The sequence below is a fragment of the Eleutherodactylus coqui genome, chromosome 10, assembly GCF_035609145.1.
Source record: "Eleutherodactylus coqui strain aEleCoq1 chromosome 10, aEleCoq1.hap1, whole genome shotgun sequence".
Classification (NCBI taxonomy): Eukaryota; Metazoa; Chordata; class Amphibia; order Anura; family Eleutherodactylidae; genus Eleutherodactylus; species Eleutherodactylus coqui.
The window spans coordinates 98,816,744-98,836,443 of NC_089846.1; the positions used below are offsets into that span (position 1 = coordinate 98,816,744).

Genomic DNA, 19,700 nt, shown 5'->3' on the forward strand with positions numbered 1-19,700 from the left:
CCTCTTCCCTGGCCAAGGGATCTGCAGTTCTGGTCATTAGCAAGAGCCCCAAGCTGTAAGGTGCTGCACCATCTGCAGGTCACGCTCCAGCCAAGTCTCCCAGAGCGCCCCCAATAGACCTAGCTGTGTCAGAGTTTGTTCGTGTATTGTGAGATCTATCTGCAGTCCCGCGCTACTAACAGTGGAGCCTTCCATGACAACAGTGAATGGATCCGAGCTGCAGTACCAGACACAGCCATGGACAAGAGCGGCACTGTTGTGAGGGGCGAAAAAAATTAACTGTTTGTTTAAACCAGCCGTTAAACCCCAATAATTTCCCTCAGTGGTAAAAAAAGAAAAAAAAAAAAAAAAAAAGCCAGACTACTTGCTGACTGTTTCCACGAAATCCCCCTGTCCTGTACACAGAGACAATGGCAAAACGTTCAGGTTCTGTTTTTAATATAAATGTGAATATTCAGGCAATTTCTTCAGGATATTAAAATATACAACTTCTACGCCGGGATTCCAGGGAGAGTCCTACCCAAATGATTGTCAGAGAGGAGGCTCTAGGGGTCATCACCACATCTACAGGTCAGTGTGTGCTGCTAGAGGGTTGGACTTTGTCAGGTAAGTGTTAATCAAAAGGCGTCTGAACATATAAAATATACAAAAGGCGTATAAATGCTGGTTTCTGCGCTCCAATTTACATCTTCTGCTGCTCCTACTTAAATAACTGCACAGAGCTTACTAACAGGAAATGTGTGCACTGGAAAGAGGTCCCCCTACAGTCAAACCCTCAGGATTGAGGTTTGTGACTAGTATAAAAAGAACAGGAGGGCGACAGCGGCCGTGACACATCTACTTACTACTGCTCCTCTGGGCACTTCAGCCCTGGAGGCTGTATTATCAGCAAGTACAGTCCTAAAAGGGTTGTCCACTTTGGATGGCCTGTTTTGTTAGAGGGTCCCCATAAACTGTTGGGACCCCCAGTGCTCAGTTTCCTGCAGCACTACCAGAGCCGGAATGAAGTATTACCATTCCCATTGGGCAGTCAATGTACCGAATGGATGTGTCGGTCCTGCAGAGTCCCTGTTGAAGTTGCTCTCTGCTGTGGATGATGGAGGGGGGTCTTGAATGACCCCTCTATCCACTCAATGTTCCCTAGTAGGAAAAACAGGTCTTCTAAACCGGACAACCCCTTTAACTGTCTCTTCAAGATGAGGAATAAAATGGCCTGTGGGCAGGAGAGAATTGTAGGCACCAGAAGATATCTATATGGGGTCTCCTATGGAATATTGGTCCTCATATTTACAGCAGGAGGGTAGTACAAGGCACTTGTGGCACGGGATGTGAGCTGCCTCTATGCATCATCCTATAGAGGCATCCATTATCAATATGGACTCCTATAGATTACAGAAAGCTCATCCGGGAGGAGCAAGCAGGAATCTATCACATACATGGTGGCTGGGAACTACCCTGAGCCTGATCTATAAGGCCCTAATGAGGAGGGGCTCACACGGAGCGGATTTATCGAGGGGCAGACGGACAGGCCAAATCGATGCTCTGCCCTTCTTAAAGGAATAAAAGCTAGGGCTTTTTTGTTTGCTATAAGGAGTTTAAATAGGAGGCGTTCCTCGGTGTCTTGAACAGTGGCGTTGTTAGTTGAGGGGCTTGGCCACCTGGGCGTATGCAAGTTCAATTTCGGCTTTGGCCGGGCACGTACTGACAAATTCTTCCCGCTTGTAGGCATTTGTGAGATAGCGATGGATTCCAGTGAACTCTTCTGGGATCTTAAATCCTCGAAACTTCTCGCAGACCACCTGCAAAAAGACAAAGGGGAGAAGTGAGAATCGGAGTCAGCGAGACACAAGGGCAGGAGGGAGAAGAGGGGGTTGGAGCTGCAGTTTCTCCATCATGTGATACTGAGTGCTGTGAGAGGGGAGGAGGGGGATGGAGCTGCAGTTTCTATGTCTGTGATACTGCATAGTGTGAGAGGGGAGGGGGAGCAACACCATGATTTTTCAGCTACTACCTCATAGAGGAGGTTTGCTTGCTTTTCGCTTTGGTCCACTAGGGCGGTGTTTCTCAACTCCAGTCCTCAGGAACCTTCAACAGGTCATGTTTTCAGGTTTCCTCAGTGTTGCAGATTATGTAATTGCCTGTGCCTCAGACATTGTCACAGGTGTTTTTACTATAGGAAATCCAGAAAACATGACCCGTTGGGTGTTTCTGGGGTGTGGGGGTCCCTGAGGACTGGAGTTGAGAAACACTGCACTAGGGCACAGCTAGGCTCAGTGACTGTAGCTTGGACTAGCATGTAGCTAAGCTACAAACAGAAAGCAGTATTCTGATACCATTTGTCTAATCTGAAGGTCAGACTGCAGCCCTTTCCCTTTCCCATGCTTTATCCTGCAGCTCTGCTTCTATATTGGAGATCGTCCATGCATACTAACAGGATTTCCATTAGAGCCAGGACAGAAAGATTATAAACTACAAGTAACGATCGCCAATGACAAAAGCAGCTAATCAGAGCACACAGTATGAGGGAGGTGCCATCAGGCAGCGCTGGGCACGGTTATAAGCATCGCAGTCACATGTTGGCTCCTTCACACAGAGATTCACCTTCAAGTAAATGTCTTACAGTGTGATAAGGTGATGTATTCACTTACATGGTGAGAAACAGCAGCTTGTGATATAGGAGAATACTGATGAAATAAACCCTCCAAACTACTCGTCTATATAGAACCGCTACATTACCCTTCATCACCGACCATACACTGTGCATTTCCCTGCATTCTCAATAGCGGAGGCCAGTTTTATACGAAGTGGAGCCCCAGGCAGTGTATTCCTTCCACCACTTGACACAGACTCCTGCCCTACTATTAGCCTATATAATACGGTCATACCGTCCTATAGTGCCATAACAATACCACTACGTAATGGCCAAATAATCCACTGAAGAGCCCACGTAATGCTGCCATGCAGGTCCCACAAAACACTGCGGCTCCCAAACACTGTACATCACTAAATAGCACGGTGCTGTTTTAATCTGCACTTGAGAAACAAAGACCCCATAATTGTCCAGTGTATCGCACCCCCTAAAGAAGAACCTTTTGACAGCTACATGGACCGCTGATATACTGTGTATTACACATCATGGCCGACCCTCACCTGGACTATGTGCAGCTTAGGCAGCAGGTTACAGTCAGCCAGCGTCAGCTCGTCTCCATCCAGGAACTTGCGGTTAGACACGGTCTCGTCCTCGGCGCTGTTCTCATCAATTTCAGCCGGAAGAGGACAGTTCATGTAGTTGTCCAGAATCCGCAGAGCCTTGAGGAGACCCTTCTCATGAACTGAGGAAGAGAGGAGCCAGAGTTACACCATGACATGATAGAAAGGTGCAGTGGGGGCCCCCACCATATCAGGCCATCCAGGGGCCAACACATAAGGGTTGGCCAACATCAGGAGATTGTGTGCTGGACCCTGGCATGCAGGCATTCTGGGACCCCTCCATTGCATTGGCGTGCCAACGCTATCACATGTTCCCCCACAACACAGATAGTGAGATTGAAAGGGGAGAGCAGAGGAAGTGGGGAGACCGAGAAGATGTAGACTACTGTTCTAAACGTCCTCAAATGGATAAGGCTCTGGGCACAGATATGGTAGAGAGTGCTCCTCCAAAGAAGGGAGGGTGTAGGCACATGGGACCCTAGAAGTATAACATGGAGCTACAGGGTCTTGATGAAAAATCTCTGCAAGGGCCTCCAACTCTACCATGTTGCGGCGCTTTCTTATTTGCCTGTGGATCAGGGTCCTGTTATCAGTGCATCATCTGTAGTACCCTCTCTCCACCAGTTCTAGGGGTAGCCTTTCTACTTTGGCCGTGGCATTTAGATACAGGACTAGACCAGTGAACTGAATTGTTACTCTCCATATTGAGTAAGGTCAGGGAGTAGTTACAGGGGCAGGGGTGTAACTCTAGGGGGTAGTTATAGCGGGGTAATGGCAGGGTGAGCAGTTACACCCAGGTATCTATGTTCAAGGATACCCAAAAGCCCCTCTGCCACACACTGTAAGAGGACTACAGTATTATAGATGCCACATGGTATGAGGGGCCCCAGTACAGTTGTTGCCCGAGTTCTCTGATCAGTGCAGACATATGGGGCTGTGGAGAGAAGGGGGACACCCTATATCACACATGGGACACCATACAGCTAGGGGCAGTAGCGAGAGAGTCTGGGGTGGGCTAAATCCTGGCAGAGTTCTCATCTGAAGCACCAACTGCTGCTCTCTCCCTCGGCCATGCTTTTACACTTCAGCTCTCGTTGTTCAGTGACTGGAAGGATGATTTTCATTGCATCATTTTACACTACAAGCAACGTAATCCACCATCAATAGATGGAAATGTCAGTATTTAAAGGGATAGCGCACCTAAAATGCGTCAATCAGCTCGTAGTAATGTACAAATATAACCCTTTGTGGATCAGAGTATAGGGGTCTGTTTGTATTCTGTAACCGTGAAGACGTCGTTCTTACAAGTTTTGCGCCTACAACTCATACAGGACTTGGCTTCAAGACTATTGTAAGTCCAAGTCCTTTATGTTAGATAAGCTGGAGCAATAAAATGACAGTAGAAGGCCCGGCGCCACAGAGGGAGGGGAGGGCTGCACATACACAGAAGGGTACTTACATGCCCCACAGAGGGAAGAGAGGGCTGCACATACACAGAAGGGTACTTACATGCCCCACAGAGGGAAGAGAGGGCTGCACATACACAGAAGGGTACGTACATGCCCCACAGAGGGAGGGGAGGGCTGCACATACACAGAAGGGTACTTACATGCCATTTGGTGCAGTAACTGAGACCTTCTATACAGGGCACTTTTTTTCCAGCCAAAACCAGCAATGGACACCAAATTAAGTATAGAGGAGGAATCGAACTCCGCTCCTTCCATTCCAGGCTTTAGATGGAGAAATGCATGTAACCTGCGGTGTGTGAATGCAGACTGGAGCCTTGACGCTCTTCTTGATGTTCATGGAGTCAGATGTGACCTCATGCAGTACACAAACCCCAGAAACAGCAGAGTCAGCAAACCCCTGTGTAGAGGAAGCGCCGAGCGCTGGATCTGGCTGACAGTGCAATGATGTGGAGCTTTCATTGTATTACATCAGGACAGGAGTGTGCATAGAGGTGATGGATGCCCTAAAAAGGACTAAAATGGGGCTTCCTTCAGGTGCTGGTTTACACCATCAACCACCTGTGATTGGAGTGACTTGGTGCTTGTTTGCCTCCCCATGCTCCTGGGGTTAATACCCAATATTGTCTGAAGGGTTGGTCAGCACACTGGTTCTTCTTACATATTAAACCCTGCAATGCAATTGATCTAAGCTGGCCCTCCATAGCTGTGATACGGACCACCTCTATGGTGTATACACCCCCCCTCAGGACTTACGTCTTAGTTTGGAGAACTCCAGCATCTTACACTTACTTTGGTCCTGACTAGGGTTGGAATTCTTGATATAGGCAGAGAATTTGGCGAAGACATCAAGTCCGGCGGTATTCGATTCGGGGTTCTTGGCAGCCAACTTTGGGTATCTGACAAGAGATATATAAAATTAGAAGCAGCGCGGCCTTGTATTCAGCACCTCAATATCCTTTGCCTACTCTGCAGACATTATGTATGGCCAATACAACAACAGTGTTCAGATGATCGCGGTAAGTACATGTATGCAATGTAACCCAGCCAGTTTGACAAATACATAAGTGTGCTTTCAATACTCTGTATGTACAGAGTGGTTACCTTCCTAAAAGGCTACCTACAAATCTCGTGCAAGTTTCTTAGCCGTGTGAAACTGGCCTAGTAGATCCGATTCCCCTCAATAGTGCTGCATGAAATGGTGTATGAGAGGACATAGTCGCAACCGCCACTGCGAGGCTCACTGCATACTCTATATATATAATGAGCTACTTGATAAGGCCGTCCGTATACAATCAGCATCCCCTAGCTGTGGCTATTCTCAGGATCGGTGGGGGTCTCAGTGGTGAGAGCCCAAAAACTCTGACTTTTCACCTATCCTATGGATAGGAGATCGTTGATTTTGGTACAACCGCCTTTAAATATGCAGCAGTGACAGTAGAGGAGAAAATCCTAGGTAACTGTAGAAATCTAGTACAATATACAAGATGGAGTGTATGGAGTTATTATATTATATTATAATGTGATGTACACTATGTTGATAAAGGTATTGGGTCCCCCTCCCAGGTAAGGAGAACCTGCAGATCAGTTGTGCGAACATGAGGTATAAGAGGAGTGTATCACACAGGATAGCCAGTACAGAAGCCATCAGATGCCCCCAGGTGTAGCGTTGACAACGGGGTGTGGTGGTGGAATGTCACCAAGCAATCAGTATGGGAAATTCCAGCGATTGTGGACCTTCTAAAGTCCACTGTTGGCCATGTTATTGGGAGATGGAGACCATCTGGTGTGTGCGGTGCAGCCATGTTCTTGGAGCCCTCATAAGATGACAGAATGTAGACAATTAAGCCTTGTAGGAGCTGTCAAGGCATTACGCACATAGTCTATTAAAAAAGGTAAAGGTCGTTCTTGGACTAAAAAAATGAATGACACAGTACACCATCTTCTGATCATTATAGTGAAGTGTACCTTCAATGCCAATGGGTACAAAGACATTCCTAACAATGTGGCATTACCTACCATGTGGGAATACTTTGGTACAGCTCCGTTTCTCTACCAACATCACCGAGCACCAAGTCATATGGCACGCAGTGTGGAGGCTTGGTTTGAGGATCAGAAGGTCTACAAAATTTCATTGGCCAACCCAAAGTCCGGATCTCAAACCCATTGAGAAATTTTGGGACGGACTATAACGCCATATCCGTGCACCCCCCATCATCTTCCGAATTACTATCTGAAGCTTTCTTCGAGGAATGGTGGTAAACTCCTCCACACATCTATCGGAATTTGGTGGAAAGACGCTGAGAAGGGTTACTGCAGTCATTGAGGCCAAAGGCGGCCAAATACCAGACTGAGAAATAGGAATAAAATCCAATTTGATCACCTTCTGTGTGTGTCCCAATATGGTACAATATGATGTGATGTATGTGTGGTAGCAAGTGATGTGCGGGGAATATTAGTGGCTTATGAAAGTAACATTTTGGATCTGCCTACAACACGGCTGCCATGTCTGGAGGTTGACGGTCCTTAACATTTAACTCTTTATGCACTATACACATACTTTGGGGGGCACAGAGTCTCTTCCAGGAATTCCTCTATCTTATTGGTGTCCGTTCTGACCTCTCCTCGGAATAATAGGAACGGCGGCTGCGCCCCGGGGGCGATGTCCTTCAGGATTTCCGGCTTCCTGAGAAATACAAAAGATGAGAATTCCATAAATCTTGTACGGGTCACTGAACCTATAACAGCGCCGAAAGTGACAGGAGTCCGTAAGAGTGACACCGATTGATGAGGAGTCCTACTTCCGAGGCCAATGCTTGTGTGGAACTTAATGCATCTCCCACAGATCTGATGGCGTATGACTCTGTCCAGTCCCCTCACTCCTCTGTATAGGCCAGTTTACAGGGCGGGTACTGTTTTGCAATCAATTAAAAATTATTTTTTTTTAATGCATTAAAAAACAAACAAAAATACAACTTTAGAACATCCTATCGTTCTTAGCCTTCAGCTCCTGTGTAGACCTGTGTGTTTCCATGGTTACAGATAGACATGTGGCACCATCTGCAGTCATGTGCTCACTCCTTTTCCTCTACCACCTCTTCTGCACTCTGCAGATTATCAAGGAGCGGTTATGTGCCATGCAGTAACACAAGGAGACACATAGCTCTGCACAGGGGCTGTATACACTAAACGGTAGCTTCAATAAAGACTTGAAAAGTTGCTTCATCTTTTATTTTAAATGCATGGGAGTAATGCAAAAATGTACACACCCTTAACTATTCCTTCAAGCATTCTGCAGGCTGGGTGTGGAAAGGAAAACAGCAATGTCTCCTTGATGAATGAACGGCTCAGGCTTATGGCAGCCGGCCACTATCATTCAGGACGTGGTGACTCACAGCCGCCTCGTCACATGGATCTGGTCACTGACGTTATGGTCCGTTACGATAAAAGGTGCAGAGTTGCTGTATATGAGGACAGCTTCTCCCCTATAGACATGGCTGATACCAGGGAACAACAGACCGTATGCAATAAGATATCAGAAGAGACTTAATGTTTCTTCCATATTTGGAAAGGTTGTAGGGCCATAAGCGCTTGTCTGTGCCCGCTGATCTGAGGGAGAGGTGCTGCTGTGGACAATGTATGTAGGAAGTCTAGCATCTTACACAAACTATGCATGCTGCAATGCTTTACACTGCAGCACTGCTTGTATCCATGTGCACTCCACAGAAGTCGGCTTATGGACAGCTTACGAGTAATTAAACTACCAATAAGAAAATGTGGCAATTACAACATAACTGGTAGGGCTGGATGAAGGGTGAAGGAGACCTCTGTGCAAAGATATGGTGGGGGCTCCCATCCCACCTCAAAGACTAGGACCCCACCTGCCCAGCAGCATATAGGAGATACGGCCACACATGTAGAGGGTGTCTAGACACACTCAGCCAGAGTTTCCCATAGACATCAATGGGGGAGTCACAGATAGGGGAGTAAGCGGGAGGAGGGGGGTGGGGGCACCTCTGTTATAAGCTCTGGAAACTATAGAGTTAAAGTTTCCAAACCCTGCAAACAGGTGGAGCTGCTGGGGTGAAGGTGCATGGTGCAGCCAAACCATAACCACCTACGGCCGGTGGCAGCATGTTTGCAGTCATTGTCCAGCATGGGTGAGGCTGCGTGCGATTTTACTCTCATTGAGCTTCATTAAAATCTTGTTTTAACCCTTTTTTTCCCCAGAGCACACCTCTTGGAGGATGAGAAGCAGTGTCCCCTCTACTTGGCTGGATAGGATCACTGGTAACCCCCATAGAACTGGTGAGAGTACAGCCTGGGCAGGAGGTGGGCTCCCCTTATAATACATGACGTCGTTGGCCGGCTGTTCCTCACCTCTTCATATCCACCGTGGTGACATTGAATGTGCATCCTTTCAGCCAGAGGACCATGAAGAGACGCTGGGAGAAGGGGCAATTCCCAATGGTCTGTCCATCAGAGCCTGCCTGGAGGGAAGAGAGATTAGGGGTTAATAAGAGTGCAAAATATTAACTATTTCAGCATCACACTAATACCAAGGAGAAAGCAGCGAGCAGACGGAGGAGCGGAGGACCAGAAGGAATCCATCAAGTGCTGCCAGGAGGAGTCTACAGAGGAGGGTGCGGTGACGTGGAGGGAGCGCTGTCCTGTTTCCATTACTTGGCAGCGCCAGGCTGGTGAATTCCTGAGTCCTGGAGGGGGCACACCCACATCTTACTAAGCCTGGCACAGACAATGTGTGCACAATAAGAAGAATGGGGTTGGAGGAAGGACAGCAAGCAGAGGTGGGGAGGTGTTAATCCAGGAGATGAGGCATAGCAAAGTAGAACTGTGGGTTCTTGGCAGGACGAGGTGCAGATAATACCGGAGATGAAAGCTGGCGATAGGCGGAGAGTCAGAACAGAACAGAGAACTGTGCATGCACCAACAAGCGAGCAATCAGTGTATGTGACAGATGTAGCAGAGCCAGGGTGTGACAGCTCAGTATGTGACAGATGTAGCAGAGCCGGGGTGTGACTGAATTACGTTGTGCGACAGGAGGCGGCGACCTAACGGACAGGTTGGTGTCTGGACCCCGTTGCCCCTGTATACAGGCAATAATGCGGAGAATAAGATGTGGCCATATTGTGGTTATATACATCACACAAGGTGACTAAGCCTGAATGGCGGACACGGTTAGTCGCAGCTCCACACTTGCGTGTTAGATGCATAACGGAAGCCGGACTCTCGTGTACCGATTAATTATGCCAAAGACCACTGCAGGAGTTAACATGCCTGTCGGTAATTTGCCCTGTTCTGCAGGCTTATATGTAATATTTCAGGGGGATTTTATGTGGCCGCGCTGCCATCTGAATGCCATCACAGCTCTAGGGCACGGAATCAGAAAAATGCCCTATTAAGGGTTTTATAATCTGTGTCCAGAAATAGCTGTGAGCAAGAAAGTCCATACACCACGCCCGAGCCGCGAAGGGCTGAGCTCACTGAGTAAACGCAGAATAGGGAGGGGTCCCTCCAAGTCACCCGCTTCCTCCCATAGGAAAGGGCAAGTCAGTGCTGAAAGATGTTCTTCTAAGGGGCTGGATTCCTTTTAAGTACGGGCCGCACCTACAAGAAGAGGGTTATTACACCTTTGCTGCAAAAAGCTGGGACCCAAGCCAAAAAAAAAAAGTACCTGTGTGCATTTAGGGTCATGAAAACAAAAGATCTATCAGATCAGGAATGTGAGAACATCGTAGACAGTCAGTCTATACTGGACCAGGAAGACGTTGGCCAACCACCAGCTAGGGTACATTTACAATCAGCTTTGGATCCACGACTTCCTTTACTCAAGACCCAAGTGGGCTGTGGTGGTGAGTGGTCTGTCTGGCATTACAGCTCTGTTCTTATTGATAAGAATGGGGCCAAGCTGTAGTACCTCATATAACCTGGTGACAGGGATGGCACTGTTTTTGGATGGTGGCAGCCATGTTTTTCTAACCCTTGACAGCTCTTTTAGGGTATGTTCATACATAGTGGAAGTGCTGCAAGTTTTCCGCAACAAAATTGCAGTATTTCCACATCAAAAACAGTCAAAATCTGCACCATTTGTGGCAATTTTGTCTCAAACCAAAATAAATAAAATCAGATGTGCATCTGCAACTGATTTCAGCCTGCTGCTCTTCTCGCTTCACAATAAGCAGCCCTCAGAGCAGCGCTCACCTGATAACTGCTACTAGGCACTGCTGCTGCGTCGACTTCACCTAACTCGCAGTTGTGGTGCCGAGTAGTAGCTTCTGGATGAGGGATGCAAGAACTGCTCCGTGTGTTGCATGGAGGGGTTACAGAGTGCAAGTCGAGAGGAGCGGCAGGCCGAAAGCAGCTGCGGATGCGCAACTAATTTTGAGTCAAATCCACGCTATTTGCGTTACGTGGGAATGGCTCCTTCTTGAGTGAACATTAAAAAGTTGACTACAAAACAGCATTGTAGACCAATGCTCAATACAGCGGTCTGTAGACACCCAGACCTCCGACGTATGTCTGCTCTCATACACCACATTGTTGGCGAATCGCCCCAATAAACTGTCGTTTTATTAGAAACGAAACACCTACGGCTCCCGTCACATACGTCCACTAACACACACTTCACAAGAATGGGAAGCAGGGAATCACCAGTAGATCGCCCCGACAATGGTAGATTTATGGCCAGTGAGATGATCTGCAGAGAACCCCTTTGAGGAAAAGCAAGAAGTCTGTATGATCTTGACAACATCTGCTTTCTGTAACTGAATGTGAGCCAAAACCACAGATGAGAAGACACGGGCCGCAGTCTGACAACTACCAGCGGCGCTTCCAGGAAGTGGTACCACTTCACACAACATAGGAAGATAAGTTTTACCAGCAGCCACTGCGCCATTGACATTTACGGGTAGAGCAGCTGACCTGTATTGGCAACCCAGGCCCACTCACCGCCCTATGTCAGTACATGCAGGACCTATATATATATATATATATATATATATATATATATATATATATATATATATATATATATATATATATATATATATATATATAGATAGATAGATAGATAGAGTACATGATTTCCTATAGATAATCCATAAATGTGTATGGTAAGCTTATATAGACTTATGTCCTCCCACAACTTTTGGCGCATCAGGTGGGCAAAAGAAGGTCCTAGTTGACAGACAGCAGTTTTGGGATCATCTCATAAAAAGTCAGTATTGCGCAAGTCCTCTATAAAATGTATGCTGCCAGGAATTTTTGCCTTCGCCGACGCTTTCCATTTTTTAGATTTGATGGAGCAATTCTTGCCAGTGTCAGGGAGGCGTAGAAGATGTCCAGCAAGACGGAGGTGGAGTCTGACGGTTCAGGAAAGGAGAGGCCGCATACCAGAGTAGCAGAAAGTTTCTTCTTGAGTAACCGGATCATAGTAAGTGACCTTAGTTTTCCATTAACTCTGTCACCTGCTAAGTCGTCTGTTGGTACATGTGGTTGTTCACGTTTTTGATACATATAGCACAGTTGAGATCACAATCGTGTTCAGAAGATGTATCTGTTTGTAGTGGGAGTGAGACAGTAGCCCATACAGGGTGTAGATGTTGGAAAATTGCCCACTTCTTCCCAATAGGACGCTAGGTAGTTCAATAATCAATGATGAGGATACCGAAGGAAATCGACTGGTCGGCCTCTTCCAACAGTTGGTTGACTGTGATTGAGGAGTTTGTGGATATGGTGTATCCAACTCACATAATCTGTCATCTCGCAGCCAATATGAAAACCAACTATGGCTGCTCCTTGTTCCAGAGCGGATCTACCGTATCTGTTGCCATTTGGTGAGCGATGTGGCGAGGAGAGCGGGATCCTCCACGAAGTCCAAGTCAGTAAACCATTGTAAGGGTTATGTCCCTCAATACCAACTATATTCGCCCCAATTGCTAGTTTCACGAGGTGGTCGAGCACTAGATGAAAAAGAAATGGCGACGGAATACACCTTTGTCGGACACCTGTACTGGTATTGAAGCAATCCGTGGCTCCCGTATCGGTCCGAATGATGCAACCAGAGTTGGAATACAGCACTCAAATAATGGTAATGAACTGGCCGGGTATGCCATAGATTTGACGGTCTTCCATCAGGCGTCTCAGAGGAGGCTGTCAAAAGTTTCTTACAATCAGTAAAACTCACACACAGCTTCTGCTGGAACTCACAGCTCTGTTCAATCATGGTTTGAAGTGTGAATATTCCTTCAATACAGTTGCTCATCAGCCTCTTTTGCCTGGGACAGATACTCCACTGTACCAAAAATAAGACAGGGTCTTATTAAATTTTGCTCCAAAATCTTTTTTACATATCCAGCCGCCTGGACACAATTTAAATTGACTTTTTATTGAATATAACTTGGGTGTATATTTGGAGTAGGGCATATATTTCAAGCATTCTGAAAAAATATCATGCTGCATCCTCAAAAAAACTGAAAATACACGCTAGGGCTTATTTTCAGGGAAACCGGGTAGAATCACAGAATGGTAGAGTTGGAAGGGACCTCCAGGGTCATCGGGTCCAGCCCCCTGCTCAATGCAGAATTCCCCATATCATCCCACACTTATGTCTGTTCAGTCTGTTTGAAGACTTCCATTGGAGAGCTCACCCCCTGTGGCAACCTGTTCCACCTATTGATCCCCCTCACTGTCTAATATGTAATCTGTTTCTCCTGCCTTTCAGTTACATCCTCACCAGTTGTAACAGATTGAAAGGTCACTGTTCATCAGCAACTATACAATAATCCTTCTTGTCCAGTCACTTGTCCAACAGGCATTGAAGATGGAGTTGACGGTATTAATCCATTAATCAAGGTTGGATTGGCAAGCTTCAGTAGGTCTGGGCTGATCTCATCAGCAGCTATTTCTGAGGGCCTTTACAGCTGTTCTGCCCTCTATGCTGGTGATCAGTCCAATGTCGACCAGAAGCTTCACAGCTTGAACTAGGAGTAGTGGAGTCACAGGAGCAGGCTTAGCTCTGCACTAAATTTTCCATGCACACTGCATTACCACGAGGCCACCAGGTCAACTTTTGTAAGGCCCGCTGTATGAATCAAAGTTTTTTGCAGACTTCTGCATCTGACAGCTGGTGGGGGAGGGGCAGCCTAGTAAAATCTGTGTGTTGTATACATGAGCGATAGACCGGTTCAGGAAATGAACTGCAGACAGGAAGACGTGTGCCAAAAGTAAGTGCACCGTGTCACAATATAATATAAGGTTCTAGTAGATCACGGGCTTTACACGTATGTGACCAGAACAGAGCGGAGGAAGAAGAGTCCACTATATGAACTGATCACTGTAGGGGAGAACACCTCCCTAATGTGGCAGATTATGGCGCACAACATTTATCATTAATCATAAGGAGTTCATGAGAAAACGGTTGGGGGCGTATATGTAATATAGGCCCGTACACTTATAAGTGCATCATATTAATCTGCATTAATGCTTTTAGTTCTTCTGTTATTACAGGAGGGCAGGAGTCTGTGAGCTGGGACAGTCGCTTGGTGACGCAGGTTTGAGATTCGAGACCCGTCCCTCTTTGGTCACACAGGAAGATTAGGATTTCAAATAAGTTGTAAATAACTAAAGTGTATTAAACATCAGATATCAGCGTAAGAATGAGGACAGAATAAAGTTTAATACCGATTATACCAGTGGTGTGACAATAAACTAAAGTAAAATAAAAAGCCCTCATGTAATTGGACAGGAATAAAGCTCGTGGCTCTCCCAAATAGTGATAGGAAATCTGTTGCGTCGTCTATGAGGTTGTAGTGCCGAATGACGCTCTACACTAAATAAGTACAGCAGGAAGATTCACAGGTAGTATCACTTGGCCTTCTGTAGAAGCCGTCCTCACTTACGGTTGGTCACGCACGTTCTTACTATATTTGTGCTTTAGATGATTCACAGAACAAAAATCACAGCGGACACGCAATCGCTGCAAGATAATTAACAACTATGAGATATTGGAAAATTAAAAATAAACCAGGCCAAGATTGCAGCTGTGACCCGCCCTTCTCGAACGGGTCATTATCTGAGCAATCTACGAGGAGGTTCTGTAAACATATGACAGCAGGCGATGGCCTTTTCCTGTGTAATCATGGGGAGCGTTAGGTTGGGTTTCTACCCAGATGCAATGTTGGTCACAAGCGGAGGAGAGCTCCAGCCTTCAAGCACCAACAACCAAGTCTAGGAGTTTAAGAACAGGCCACACCCTGCGGCTATACACCGGCATCGAGTGTCCTGAAGGGGGGGGGGGCATGGACAGAACCTGTCACTCTAGTTCTAGATTCTTGATTTGATTGACCTGTAGATATCAATATGAGGTGATGGAAGTGTTTAATCAAATATAGTAACAAGACAGACTAAATGGGCCATTTAGACCCGATGATTCTTGCTCAAAGCTATCTTTGAGCGATAATCGTTGTGTCTAACTGCACCAACATCGTGCAGTTTTCGTCAATGAATCACTGATCATTCTCTTTCAGCATGCACTCATAGCTGAGCGCTCCAAGAATAGAACAGCTTGATGCAGAAGACAAGCGGCCCTGCTTGTCCTCTGCATACCCCGCTCAGAGCGCAAAGTGATCGCTCAAAACTTGAGTGATCACCTTGCTAAATGCACACGATTATCGATCAAAAGACATCTTGAGCGATAATCATTGTGTCTAAACCAGGCATAACACTAAAATCAGAGTACAGAGCAGCCGTGTGAAGAACATCCTTACAGCAAAGTAGTGTCGCTTGTCTTGTGGTTGTCTCAATATGGACTTCAATTGGGAAAACTAATCTAGAAACCATGTGTACAGTCTTGCGGCGTTGTGGTCTTCCTTAGAAGCAGGAACATTTCCTCTACAACTAAAAGAGCACCAACACCAAAGAATGAAATTGTAGACTGCTGTTAATTTATGGAGTACCAGTGCTGGCCGGGGCCAGGCTTTCACTGTGAGGTTTTCTCATGTAGCGGTGTGGAAAGTATATAGAGAGCGGTATGATCAAGGAACAACATCTGGCGAAAGGGGATGTTGTGGGCAGAAACAACTTGCTACCAAAAGGGGTCAGAGGAGGAGGTTAGGATCCATACCGACCAACAGGCGCAGCTCAGCCAGCCGAATACAATGCTGGAGCTCCAACTAAAGTGTCTGACCGCACAACTCACCATTCCTTAGCATGGATGGACTATAACAGCAGGCGATCAGTTCCAGCGCCATTGTGTCCAAGATAAAACAGAAAGGCAAAAGAGCTTTAGAAGGCAAAAGCACAAAACGTGCATTACTGAGCAGTGGAAAAACATCACCCGGTCAGATGGATTCAGATTTCTGCAGCATTGTTCTGATGGGAGGTCAGAATTTAGTGCAAGCAGCATGAGCCGATGACCCCTTCCTGTCAGCTGGTCACAACTCAGGGCTGTGGAGTCGGCAAGCAGCTTCCTGTCGGCAGGCAACGATATTCCTACATTGTGAAATCTGCACAACAACGAATTGCTGCGGTTGTGAAGTCCAATGGAGGCATAATGTGCTACTAATAGGGGGTCTCTAATAAAAGAGGCCATTCACTTCTGTAACAACCCACATCAGTGAACAAGTTGCGCCCCCCCCCCCCCCATCTACGTGGGGGAGTTACAGCAGTTTACTTGCCGACATGGTATACCATACATCTGCGGACAGTTTTTTTGGCGCGAACAGTCGGGATAGAATTGTTCTGGTACTCACTGCCCAGCAGCTCTTTCCACGTTGTGCCGTATTACACTGGGGTTTAGGTGTACTTGGATGCAGAAATGTCAGACATCGGGTGAATGTTACTGTGTATAAAGGGACCAGATGAATTTTACATAAAAGCCTCCTGAGACGTCACATTCTGCAACAAGACACTAGAGTTTCCTCCTTTTTATATTTATAAAAGAAAAAAAAAGGAAGTACACACTGCATTCTCCATCATTTTGTGTTCCTAGGAACGGATCGCTCATTGTTTTCAATGAAACAATGCGATCATCTAATGCGGTTGAAAGTCGTGCCGGAGAATCAGTAAAAAAATTATAAATTAAAATAAATAAAAATAAAAAAATTAATCTGCGTTTGCGCTCCTCTGTGTGTAGGTAGCCTTAGTGTGGAGAGGAGCGGAAAAAAAACAAAACAAAGCAAGACACAGCAAACCCCGAGTCAGGGGGTCTCCACACTTCCAGAACGTTCTGCTGAAACACACATCACAGTTCATCAGGCGGCAGGGTGTAAAGGTGCTTTTAAATGGAGTATTCACAATTCAGGGGTAAGGAAGGTGGTGGGGGGGGGGGGGGAGAGATGGGGAAATTATCGCTCGAGCGTTTGATTTTAAATAATTGTTCAGTGTAAACACGGCCAACGAATGAACGATGAACAATAATTCGTTCACTTATTTTTCATGCAATCATGAAAATCATTGTTGGCTCATTCGCTGATTGTTCGGTTTAAACGCTGATCACTTAGTTGTCGTCATTCACCGCGACAGCGGACTCAGCGATCCCGTTAAAATAAAAACAATTTCTGTGCCAAAACGGACGGCACGAGTGAGCGAGCAAACTGCGCCATCATTTGCTCAGGCGAATGGTTATCGCTACGTGTAAAAGTAGTCCAACTATCAAGTCATTAAGGAAAAGATTAAAAGAGGTCTCCAGTATAGAAATCTCTCTCCATTGAGATACACAGCGGCGGTTCAGTATTGAACAGCGGCCGTTAAAACTTAATGATGAGCTTCATCGCTCATTTTTTATGCAGCATAAAAGATGAAGGATGAAGTTAATCGCTCATCGTTAAGTTTAAACAGCCGCCATTCAATAGCGAACAGCCGCTGCGTATCTCAATGGAGAGAGGCGGGGGAGCGAGAAATCTCCTGCACTGCCCCGTCCCCCTGCTGGCCGCTCTGTGTGTGAGACAGCTCTGCTAGCTCCCGTGCAGGAGCGCAGACACACATGGACGAGTGTCAGGCATCGTTTGTCCGACACTCGTCCAGTGTTAATGGGCCTTAAGGCTGCCTGCCCATGGGCGATAGTTCATTGCATTACCCACGGCGATAATCTGGCCGCGGGTAACGCAGTGAACACTTTCCATAGAAAGCGCAGCCCCAACGTCCATGAGTGGAGAATCATAGCGATTCTCCGCTTGCGGGATTCAGATCATGGCATGCCGCTATTCTCCGCGTGAGCCAATCTGTCAGGTAGGCTCACCGCAGAGACCTAACAGCCCTCCCCCCTGCAGAATATCGCTAGCGATATTCCGTCATGGCTGTGGACAGGGGGCCTTAGGGAGAAAGATGAGAGCGTGTAAAACCATGATGGAGTAGAGCCAGACGTATAAGACCCGGCTGCAGCCAGAGCAGTCTGTTAATGAAGGCAGTCATGATGATGGATGCAGATTAATGATCAAGAATAGAGACTGCACAATGATAACCTGATGTCACAGTATGGCCCCGGGTCCGTCCACACGGTGCCAACGACACACTGACTAGTTTCAGACTCCATACTACCCTCTCATCGGCATGGAGCAATATACCTGGTGTCACCAGACATACAAACCTACTGCGGGGTAATGGGGGGGGGGGGGGGGGGAGAGAAGACAGTCCGGGACCTTCATCAATTAACCCCTTGAGTGGCACGCCCGTAAATTTTCCGGGAGGAACTCCACTGCTCAAAGTGACGTAGCCCGGAAGATTTCCGGGCTATGTATCACTATGGGAGCTGCAGAGCACAATGCCTCAAGCGGCGACAGTGTGCTCTGCCTGCACAGTCCCACACAGAACAAAGCAAGGGCTTTGAAAAACCAGCAGAAGATATTGGCGATATGTCGGCAACCTCCTGCTTTGTTTACAGGTTGCCATAGAGACCATCGGCTTGTCAGAAGCAAGCCGATGGTCTCTGTGGCAGGGAGAGCTTGGTGCTTGGCTGTCAGAGGACAGCTAGGTACCAGCTCTTACAGCAGAGATCAGAGAAAACCTCCAATCTCTGCTGTGTTAACCCTTTACATGCTGCAGTCTATGTGACTGCAGCATGTAAAGGGCTGTCACTGCAGCATGTAAAGGGCTGTCACTGCAGCATGTAAAGGGCTGTCACCATCGGACCCCCGGAATGTGATCAGGGGGTCCTGATGGGTCCCTGTGGAAGTCCCCTAAAGGGACAAAAAATAAAAAATAAATAAATAAAAAAAATTCTAAAAAAAAAAAATTATAAAAAACACTTGTCTCCCTTTACTTTGTAAAAATCAAAAATACAATCACACATGTGGTATCCATGCGTCGTAATGACCCAGAGAAGGAACTTAATACATATTTAACCCCTTAATGACATGGCCCCTTTTTTTCTTTTTTCCTCATTTCTTTTTTTCCTCCCTCCTGTTTAAAAAAAAATCACAACTTGTCCCGCAAAAAACAAGCCCGTATATGGCCATGTCAATGGAAAAATGAAAAAGTTATGGCTCTTGAGACGCAACTGCAAAATTAGTTGAAATTCAATGATTTGACCATTTTAAAAAACCTGCCCTGGTGGGCACGACAGGGTGGTAGGAAACCTGCCACTCAAGGGGTTAAGTGACGGCACATGATACTATACACAGCAGCCTATACTCCGTTGAACACCTAACAGGGCGATAGCGGAGAATATAATCTACAATAATTAACACACACCAGGAGTTTATTAAGGAATGGCGGTACATTAAAGTTAGATCACCACTGGAATGACTCCCAGTATCTTCTATGAAAAGAAGGAAGATTTACAGACCTGGAGAATAGATTAAAGTCAGAAAAAAAAGGTATTTGTGGAAAAGTGAATACATACAATGGTGACAATTACCAGCGAGTCAGAAACGCCATATTTTCTCATTAGGGAGAGCACCTACACGGTGAGTGAGGAGACCTATAAGGCCATTCATGCTCCCCAGCTAGTCTCACTCACCGTCTAGGTGTTCTCCCTAAGAAGAAAATATGGCGATTCTGACCCCC

General features: G+C 46.5%; 1 protein-coding gene across 1 annotated transcript in view; it reads right to left on the reverse strand.

Moving 5' to 3' along the window:
• Positions 1-421: 421 nt before the first annotated feature.
• Positions 422-19,700, reverse strand: part of CLIC1 (chloride intracellular channel 1) — a 28,204-nt gene continuing 8,925 nt past the window's right edge. Inside the window, exons 2-6 of the mRNA XM_066581619.1 lie at positions 9,057-9,166; positions 7,237-7,362; positions 5,469-5,575; positions 3,151-3,332; positions 422-1,799 (exon numbers count right to left, since the gene is read on the reverse strand). Coding sequence (XP_066437716.1) covers positions 1,638-1,799; positions 3,151-3,332; positions 5,469-5,575; positions 7,237-7,362; positions 9,057-9,166 — 687 coding nt within the window. The 3' untranslated portion in view covers positions 422-1,637. The remainder of the gene's footprint in view (positions 1,800-3,150; positions 3,333-5,468; positions 5,576-7,236; positions 7,363-9,056; positions 9,167-19,700) is intronic.